Source organism: Ictalurus furcatus, chromosome 14 (genome assembly GCF_023375685.1).
Source record: "Ictalurus furcatus strain D&B chromosome 14, Billie_1.0, whole genome shotgun sequence".
NCBI lineage: Eukaryota > Metazoa > Chordata > Actinopteri > Siluriformes > Ictaluridae > Ictalurus > Ictalurus furcatus.
Genome location: NC_071268.1, coordinates 3,295,130 through 3,306,022, shown reverse-complemented (window position 1 = coordinate 3,306,022; position 10,893 = coordinate 3,295,130). Strand labels below are relative to the sequence as shown.

At 44.7% G+C, this 10,893-nt stretch overlaps 1 protein-coding gene across 5 annotated transcripts in view; it reads right to left on the bottom strand.

Annotated features, from left to right (window-relative positions):
• anks1b (ankyrin repeat and sterile alpha motif domain containing 1B) overlaps positions 1 to 10,893 on the bottom strand; it is a 187,064-nt gene that overhangs the window by 61,540 nt on the left and 114,631 nt on the right. For all 5 annotated transcript variants that reach the window (XM_053641558.1, XM_053641559.1, XM_053641560.1 and 2 more), the window contains 2 exons: positions 1,735 to 2,291; positions 1 to 17 (listed from right to left, as the gene is read on the bottom strand). The exon at positions 1 to 17 is cut by the window's left edge and continues 56 nt beyond it. In XM_053641558.1, coding sequence (XP_053497533.1) covers positions 1 to 17; positions 1,735 to 2,291 — 574 coding nt within the window. The remainder of the gene's footprint in view (positions 18 to 1,734; positions 2,292 to 10,893) is intronic.

Sequence of the window (10,893 nt, the reverse complement as noted above, 5' to 3'; positions counted from 1 at the left end):
CTCATGATTTTATCAATCTAAAAAAAAAGAAAAAGAGCAGGCCATCTTTACATAATACACCAGTTTTATTTTTGTGCTAAGCATTGTATGCGACCCTTCTTCCTCCAGCAGGACAATCCCGCCCTGGGTTCTCTCACTCTTTTATTCCCATGATCCCACTTCGAATCCACCCTCCTCCCACTCCAAACTCCATAATTAGAGTTTGGAGACATGAGAAAGAAGGAGCGAGGACTTCTCTCCCTGGACGAGACAGGAGGAGCAGGTAATTATCGTCTGTGTGAGAAAAGGGCAGTTTCAGCAAAACTAATTCACCCCATTCCACTGTGCTTGAATACACCGAGCCCTTGATGAGCTTTACACAGGAGTGTAAGTCATTGTGTGGATATGTATTGCACCATGCACACACACACACACACTCATTCACACACTCATTCACACCTAGGTGTGCAGACACAGAGAGAACAGAGAGTAACCCCAAACCCTGGAGCGGTGACAGTACGTCAGCTCCCACATCCCGTCCTAGCGGTGAAACGGGACCACCGCAGATCAGACATTTTTTGTGTGATGAATAAAGAGTATCCATGTAGAGCTGGTAAACGTGCACCAGTCACAGGCACGCCTCAGCGCCAACGCTGGATGGAGAAACAGTCCACCAATCAGCAATCGCCAGACAACAGCGGTCTTGATGAAGGCCTAGAGGACGACTACAGCAAAGCCTACGGTTCTCTAACTGGACTACCGCCAAAGTAGGCGTGTCTACTGACACACCTACACACACTGTCAGTGTTACCACCCAAAATGGATGTGGGCATTGGTGATCATATGGTGGTTTAGATAACCCAGTCTTGCAGAAAAAAACATGCATGCATCTTCGATATATCAGTGTATATCTTCAATGTTTGTGAGTGCAGGGTCAGACATGATACAGCGCCCCCTGGAGCAGAGACGGTTAAGGGCTTTGCTCAAGGGCTCAACAGTGCCAGCCTGGCAGTACTGGGGCTTGAACCCCCGACCTTCCGATCTGTAACCCAGAGCCTTAACCGCCCCGAAATGAAAAGGGGTCTCAGTACGAGTAAGAGCTCCCAGCTGACCAATCGGATTCCACTCCATTGTATTCCAACTTGTGACATCATATAAAATGTCTGACTCGTACCGTATAACTAATACGAGGCATGGTTTCTGAGAGAGCCGCTTCAGCCCAGCGTCTCATTGCATTACGATAAAACGACGCTGTGTTTCATTCCATGTGACCGTGAACAAATAAACAATTGTTCGGTGCTTTTTTTCCATCAAATCATGGTTCTCTTATCGACTGAGACCAGATGCCAACATTAATCTGTTGATATCGAGCGATATTGTTGGGAGACTATTCTGACCCACACCTCTCGAGTGATTCATTTCATGATGATCGATATGTTCTGGAAGGATTCCACGGCAATAATCAGGCCATGAATATCTTCCAGGTTATAGATTCTGTCTGTTCCAGATAAACACGCACGGCATTCTGCAGGACCTGGAAAACGGGCTTATCGCGCAGTGTTCAGTTAATTTACTCTCCGCCTCGCTGACTGTTTTTTAACGTTAGGTGATAAAATGCATTACTCCTCGTGTCATTAAAAATTCATCACTCAACCTTTTCGGTGACTCGATGTCGAGTCCACGTGACTCCATACGAGATTGACTGTGAAGTGGAGCTAAATGCAGACTAACATTTACGTTATAAAAAGTTATTACCTCCTCCCACTCCGCCGTGAAGGACGGGGTGCGCTCCAGTCTGGTGGGGCTGTTCTGACCTCGAGAATTCCGCCTTTCCTCCTCGATGGGCGATGCCACCACCAGGTTGGAGTCAGACTTGGAAAGGCTTCTGGAAAGCTGGAGGTCGGGCACGTTCCTCGACATTCCCGAGCGCATCCTTCCAAGAGTGCACGCTCTCTCCTCGTAGCCCCCTGTGCTGTTATTCCCCCCTTCTCCAGTCCGGTTCACTTCGTTCTTTCCCTGCACAGATGACTTCTGGTTGACCCTTGTGTGGAAGATGGTGCGGTACACTACCTGAGGTTTAGGTTCTTTCTGGATCTTCGAAGCAGGGAACGGCACGGCGTGATTCGGCGCCAGCAGCAGGTTGCCGTGCCTCTGTGGAGGATCTTTGCGCACTCTGCTGTACAGCTGGTACGGATTATCCGGGGACTCGCAGGCTGGAGATGAGCCGTGCAGCAGGCCGGCAAACTGCTCGGGAACACGGCTCTCCCTGCGATCGTCTTTCAGCGTCGTCTCCCTCTGATCCGTCACCTCATCTGAGACAGAAACAGTTCAAAGGATTTTTGCTCAAACAGACCGAGTTTGCATATATTTGGATCCTCTCTCCTAACGTGCGCACCATTAAGCGCTGCTTTAAAAGGAAGACTTAACCAACTCCCCGTGAGTTTAGAAGCATGTACGTGGATGTGCACGCCCACATTTATAACGGAAAAAAAAAATCAAACAACATTTCAAGGAACTATGTGGTGAGAAAAACGAGCGAATGTTGAGTCTGTCCTCTGAGAAGAAGGGTTTGTTTTTGGGTTGGGACGTTCACTAAAAGCATCTGCACCCATGTGTATTTAAAGAGGTTAAAGTATTGCGTCACCACATACGCCCAACAAACCTCAACTCTTAACCTGCTTGATGAGTTCGTTCAACCGTGATGTACGGCGAAGACACTCATTATAGAGTTTATTTATTATTATTTATTCATTAATTATAGTTCTAGTACCTGTTAGTGTCTGTAGAGTTTCACTCTATTCCCAAGTGACTCACACAACCGCTTATTAATCAGCATAATGCATATCAAATTAATCACGCTTACAGCTTGCCAGTGACACCTCGCTGAGATTTAACGCTCACATGCCAAAGCAGTAGAAGCAGTCGAATTCTAGTATGTAATTCAGATATATCCGAAGACCCAGTTTACACACCGTTTTCCTGGTTTTTTTTTTTTTTTTTTTTAAAAAACAAATTATTTATTTATCCACAATGAAAAAAGCTCAACATAACTCACCTTAACACAAAGTGAACTTCAGAAAGAAAGCTATTAGATTTGCTGTGTAAATTTACATTCACGGGAAAAAGAAAGTACACCCGCCTTCAATCAACATCATAATACGTTTTTATTTGTCAGGGCCTAAATAACAATTGTGTGGTCCTCACCAACGTCTCAAAAAAACCCAAAAAACCCCCACAGTAGATTTCAATATGTAGTCAGAACTTTTGGCAGTTTGGTGTTCAGGTTTAGGTTTAGGCACTCGGGTTTCAAGAAGAAAGGACATCAGCCATGACCTCAGAGAAGCCACTGTTGCTGCTCGTCAATCTGGGAAGGGTTATAAGGCCATCTCCAAACAATTTGAAACGCGCCATTCTACAATGGGAAGGATTGTTTACGAACGGAGATCCTTCAAGACAAGTCACCAATCTTCCCAGGAGTGAGCGTCCCGGCAAATTCGGTCAGAGGTCAGACCTTTTAATGCTCAGAGATATAAAGAAAATCCCAAGCATGTGACCTACAGGCCTCTGTAAGCACATTACATATTTAAGTTCGTGACAGAAAAAGACTGAACATGTATGGTTTCGGGAAGAAAAAAAAAACAACACCCTTCTCTCCAAAAAGAATACGAAGCACGACTTAGGTGTGCAAACAAACCATAAACGTTCGGGAAAAATATCCTTCGGACTGATGAGACCGAGGTGGAGATGTCTGGTCATCACGCACAGTGCCATGTCTGGCAAAAACATTAAACACAGCATGTCACCTCCAATACCTCATACCAACTGTGAGGCATGCTGGTGGAAGGGTGATGATTTGAGCTAGTTTTGCAGAAACAGGACTTGGGAAACTCCACTTTATACCTGAATAACGTTCTTGAGACAAATGTGAGGCCATCTGTCCAGCAGTTTAAGCTGGGCTCAAATTGGGTCATGCAACAGGACCTGACATCAGAATGGCTAAAGAAGAAGAAAAAAAGAATGGCCAAGTCAAAGTCCAGACCTGAACCCCACTGAGATCCTGAAATCGAATTCCGATTGAAATTTACACATGTTTAAGTTTAAGGGCCTAAAATTTTACTGTCTGGACAACAATAATCCGATATGAACCCGATTAAGACGATACTCTGATTAAGAAACTAGCATGTGAACAGCAATTTTTAATTACCTTAATCTGATTAAGGTCATACTCGAAGTAAGCACTAATGGAATTAAGACGTGTGGAGTGTTCCTGTTTTAGTCGCATTATCGACGTGCGTTACAGACATGTTCACACCTTAATCACACTATAAACATCGTGTTAGAGTTTTCAGCGCATTTTGCGACAGGACACGATCACACACGGCAGCGCTCGACTGTTTTACGGCAAACGAGAGAGCACGGCTGCGTCCCAAACCGCGTACTTGCCTACTGTAGTAGGAGAAATACATGTATCTCGGCTACTATACAGACGGCAAGTACGCGGTTTGGGACGCAGCCCACGGCTTCAGCAGTCGTCTATTTGTACGTACAGCACGACTAATAATTAACCGCACTTGAAGCGTTATGAAATAAAAACACCCAAAACTGTATACGGTATCATAACCAAGACGAACTGTGTGTCGATACGTGAAATTCCGGAGGGACGTCGGACGGCGCGGCGCGGTGACGTAATGACGCGGGCTGAATCTAATTATGTTCTATAACATGTAAAACGGGAACATGACAGGAATATTCTAAAAGCGACTCGTGTAAACACCTTAATCAGAGTATTGTCTTATTCAGAATAAGGTCAATAATTAGATTACTGCTGTCCGTGTAAACGCAGTCAGTGTCAGTTCAGTTTATTAGAATAGTCAATTAAGCATTATGGGTTGTTGGTAAGACTGCTTTCAGTATATAAGACGTTTTTGAGTTTTCCTGCTGCACTTGTTTGTAAATTCTCTGCATTTCTACGCAGGTCCTGTTCACTCTGTTTATAGCATGGCCACGGAGACAGAGCAATATATGACAGACTTGTGAAGAGAAGAGAAGACTCTATACGTGTCTAATACGTGTTGAGCGGATCTTCAGGGCGGATGGAAACAGAGACGCAGTCGCAGGTTGTTTTTCGTTCACGCAGGCAGGAGATGAAACGTGAAACACTTCTTCCCAGCGGTAGTGCGGTGATCAAGCTTTGATATTAGAGACCAAATTACAACGCAAGATGAAAGAAGAGCGGGAAGGAGGGGGATAAGAGATGAGATCGGGGGATCTCCTTAACTACTGCAAGACCACCTGGCAAGAAAGTTTATGATCAATTTCAGGACTTCTGAAAAACATTTCATTCATATGATACTCATTATTCAGGAATACATTTAAAGCTGGACAAATCAAAGGTATACCAAATACCAAATCTTATATGGTGAATGTTTGATCGGCTCATTAGTGTTCTCCTGTGTTAGGTGTCGTCATCGCTACTGAATTCAGCTCATATTAGTCAGGATCTTGTTTAACAAAGCCGTATTAGCTACTATCTGATCAACAATAAAACAGGCCTGGATAATATATTTAGATATTTTGGACCCCATCGTATAGCACGTTAGTTCTGTAAAACGCTCTGTAGAGAGCTCTTTAAAAAAAAGTGGTCTGAAGTTACTTCTGTAGCTTCTTCAGAGCATGAAGGTTTCCTCTGAGATGAAAGCTGTTGTGGTGGTGGTGGTCCAGGGCCACCAACATGAGCTATCACAGCACTACCAGCAGACAACAGGGTAATAATGATAATGAGTCTTTATCGATCACGTGTACATTACAGCACAGTGGAATTCTTTTCTTCGCATACACCAGCATGTCAGGAGGTTGGGGTCAGAGCGCAGGGTCGGCCATGATACAGCGCCCCCTGGAGCAGAGAGGGTTAAGGGCCTTGCTCGAGGACCCAACAGCGGCAGCCTGGGAGCGCTCGGGCTCGAACCCCCGACCTTCCGATCAGTAACCCAGAGCCTCAAGGGTTATAATGTAGTGCTTTAACTACTGTAATCTCTCTACGTTAGAACATGAACACAGCTGTTCTTCACACAGATGCTAATGCCAAAAAACCCAGAGCAAGTAATGACAGTCTCAGAAGATTAATACAGCCCCATACTGCATCATATAACAATCTACATTTCGACTGGTCAATCAATCCCAGTCTAACACTGGATTCAGTTAGATAAACACCACTGAGCTAGAATCTGACACCAGCAGTCCCGACTGGTAAAGCTTCAGAGTAATAGAACAAACAAAAAGACAAACTAATATGAGAAGTGCATTCGGCAAGTTAATTTAAACGAAATAATGAATAATAAGGAACCAGACGTGTTGACACCTGAAAGAGCAATATCCGTGCGTGTGTGAATGAATAATGCAACTCTTTTAATTAGCTGGAAGAAACAGGAACTGAACCTGATGAACTGACGAAGGACGGATTACGTAACTCCTGTTTTAGCGTAAGCGTGCTGTACGTGATGTGAAACGGAAAGCAGGCACGACGTGACCTTGAAGACGCGGAAATATCAGAGTACCGTAACCGACTCGAACCCGGGGACGCCGGAGCCGTGAGTCGGCGAGGCGGCACTGCGTTACCATGGTGCCCCTTGCATGGTAACGCGTAGTACAAACGGATTCAAAGACGCCGCCATGAATCACAGAGGTTCCTGTACTGCAGAATGTACAGTATGCTGCAGGCAACTCACCTCACGGGGTACGCTGGGATTAGGGTTTGGACCTAAGGAAAACAAATATAGGTACGTCCAGCGTGTCAGGGATTTCCCCCTTTCACTGCAATTGCATCCATGTCACTTGCGCCCGTAACACAGAGAGTATACTGCATGTAAATCTTAAACTTAATAGATTATTATATAGTACAGCATATATAATATATACCGCAGCGATATCGGTACTCATCTGGCTCTAACTGTCGTCAGGTACAGGTGAAATCTGGTTATCACGGCAACCGCGCTCACTCTCGAGCTTCCTCAAGCCTCAGGCAGATCACGCTTGGCCTTCAGGAATATGAGCTAGGGAGAGCAGCGGACGAGAGAAAGACGGGGACGTGATAACGGAGGGACTGAACACCAGTACAGCGCTGCAGTCGCTGAATCCACATCCGAACTCCGTCTGGAGAGCAAACAGCCAGAGAGAAGCGATTCACCGTAAGAGTGGTGGATCATGGCACCGTGGTGAGTCCATGCCTAATCTCGGCAGAAAACCATCAAATACAAAGTCAAATCCTGTTACATCCCATCTCTGTGACGCCGTTATTACAATCTGGAAAGATGAGGCCATAAACGTGGCCTCTGGTGATCTGTGTCTGACCGAACCACATTCTCAACATTCCACAGTGAACAACGGGGTGTACCTAAAGAAACGAGAGGCACACAGTATGCACAAGTTCAATAAATGGAAAGAACATATACAACATATACTACACACACACACACACACACACACACACACACACCACCTCTGGAGGACTTGGGCCGTCGATCCCAAGCTCATCACATCACATCCTAAAAGCAACAGCAGAGCAAATCACCACTGCTGCAAAAATCTAATCGATGTCTCTTTGGAGGACGTGTGCGTCTAATCTAAAACGCTGCCGACTCCGTCAGCACGCGTCCTACATCATCCCTCACTCTCTGCCTTCAATTTCAACTCTTACCTTAGACATGAGGGCAGCAGCGGTGGAACAGCTATCCACAGGTGTGGAGAAATGAGCTCAAACGGAATGTTTTCTCAAGTTAGGAGGTCTCACTCACTCACACACACACACACACACACACACGTGACTAGGGGGATCTGATAAGTTGCTCCACAGAGCATATTTACTCCGCATGCTCCGATGTGTCACACACACACACACACACACACACACACACACACGTCCTGTCATGCAGAAGACGCTTCCAGAGGCAAAAGTGATAAGTATGCTGATAAAGGCTCCTCTTGTACTGAATGTCAGGATGAGTCTGAACTCACACACACGTGGCCTTTTGGAACGTACTGAGCCGAGAAAGAGGAGCTCATCTCGTCACGAGCTCAAGCCTAGCTTTCCTCCGTCAGCGACAGAAAGAGGGAGACAACAAAAACCGATAGAGAGACGAGGAGAGAGATAAATACCGAGAGAAAACACACGTGATTCCTACATAAACTCGGAGAAAAGCAGAAGGATGTCGCTTTGAGGAGAAAACAAGGGAATAAGGAAGAGTCAGTGCTCCCTTTATCCGCAGCGCACAGACGGATGGCTTGTTCTGTCGCTGGATTACAGGTCACATGTTTAATTGCTTGTTAACAAATCTTTGCTCTGCCGTGTCGAACCGCAGCAACTTCCTGCCAAAAATAGGGCCGGTGAATCTCTCTGCGAAGTCAGACAGCCAAGGAACTGTAACGTGGTGCTGACCATGGTATAAAGAGACAGCAGGAAGCTTATACCGTCTCTCTCTATCTCCGTCTGTCTGTCTGTCTCATAAAGACGTGTAATTTGAGGCTACGTCTCGCTAAATGAACAGGAACAGTCTTGTTTTATTTGCACATCACTCCCAGATATCCAAACCCAGAAAAAGATCAGACTTGTCACTAAACATTACGAGTGAAAACATCTCGAGTATGGTCAAACGGATCTATCGCACGCTTACAGTAAAGCAAATATAACTCTATTACACCTATTCCTACACGTGTGTCCGGCACGTTTCCCGCTCGGAATCGTCTCGCTCCATCGGTTTTCTAGAAAGAAACAAAACAATCACTAGCATAAATCCTGAAATGATTCAAAGTGAAAGGTTTAATCATCCTATATTTGCTTCCTCGTAATCGTATAACAGGAAATACTATTACAGTGTTCACACGTTCTCCTTTCTGCTTTCAGAAAGGCGAACATAATGTCACGTTACAGCTACTGTATATGATGTATATGAGCCAGCGGTGGAGCGACCCTACAGTAGTGAGCCTATCTCCTTAGGCCGCGCTAAAATAACGCACCAAACCAATCAGTGAGTGAATAAAGCAGGACAGGAAGCGGCTGCGCCTCCTGGTGGTACGCCGCGAGTGGAGGTCGTCAAGTACCGCACGTCAACAGGTGTCTTAATGTTTATATAGTCTGGAGAATCTGAGCGGAATGCAACACAGCATACTGGATGTGAGCGTCTAAATATAACCAGCTGGGATGTCAAGGTATACAACCTGCTGAAGAAAAATCACTGCTTTTCCCCCAACCTTCACACAGCTGACTGATTACCGATTCGATCGCTAACCCCGAGTACTGGAATTCCAGCTTCAGTCTAACCATTACTCTTAAACCTACGTTCACCTAACCTTTACACCTGAATCGCTTTTAATCTGACCCTTAGCCCTAAATCTGATGCCGTAAACTTGAGGCATGACACTAGCTATAGATAGAAAAAAAAAAATAATTCTTCTATTTCTATGTAAGAAAACATCCAAATAAACGTGTCAAAATGAGTCAAATGTCAACACTTTATTCCACTATTTTTGACCACTAACGATCGACACGTGATCCGAAACGTAGCAACACTGAACAATCATTAAGCTCCGCCCACTCTGCACAATCACATCATGTCATCTCTCGGCGAAAGGTCTGTTTCCGGATATACCGTACATATCGGATTTCACGTCAATGTGAATCTACTTAATGACCGAAGAAATCATATTTTCTTGCTTAAACAGTTAAAAGAAGAAGAAGATTATTCTCCAACATACTCTTCACGCGTCACAGATAAACATTGTAACACTGATGTTCAATTGGTTTTCTTCAGATTTACACAAATTTTTGGATAAGCTTTGATTTGCATAAACAAATGATATTTTTTTTCCGGAAGGTTTCAATAAAAGAAATAGTAATAACAGAGATACCAACAGGAAACAACGGAGGATCAGATATCCGAGCAAACATGCTGGATATTGGATCCTTGAACAAAAGGCAAAGATTAGAACTGGATTTGGGAAATAAATGTATTTTTGGAAGTGGAAATGTTAAATATATGTTGCACATAAAAAGATTTGACTGGCTTTCCTTTTGTTAGGATCGATTTTATTACACCACCAATTCCGAAAAAGTTGGGACGGTATGGAAAATGCTAATTAAAACAAAGAGGAGTGATTTGAAAATGTACTTCGACTTGTATTTAAAAAAACGTATAAAGACGGAGTATTTGATGTTTTATCCAATCAACTGCAGAGTTATTTTTGAAAATATTTTGAAATTGATGAATGTAACACGTTCCAAAAAAAGGTTGGGACAGGGGCGGTTTAGGACTAATAGCGATGTGAGAAGTTGAAATAAGAAGGTGATGTGAAACAGGTGAGGAGATCGTCTAATCATAGTATATCAGGAGCCTCCAGAAAAGGTCTCGTCCTTCAAGAGCGAGGACGGGTCGAGTCTCGCCGATCTGCCAACAGATGAGTCAGAGAATACTCCAACACTGTGAGAAGAACTTTCCACGAAGACACATCGGTAGGATTTTGTACATTTCACCTTCTACAGCGCACAATATAAATAAAAGATTCAAGGAATCCGGTCAAATCTCCAAAACCACTTCTGAAAGTGCGTGATCTCCGATCCCTCAGACGTCAGTGTCTTAAAAACCCTCGTGAGTCTGTAATGGAGATCCTGACATGGGCTCGGGGATACTGCGGTAAACCTGTCAGTCAACAACATCCAACTTCTCTGGGCTCGGCGTGATCCGAGATGGACAGCAGCACAGTGGAAGCGTGTTTTGTGGTCCGACGAGTCGATATTTCAAATAGTTTTAGGACAAAACAGCCGTCGTGTTCTCCGGGGTAAGAGGAAAAGGACCGTCCGAGCTGTTATCAGCGTCAGGTCCAAAAGCCAGCGTCTATCGTGGTATGGGGGCGTGTCAGTGCCCA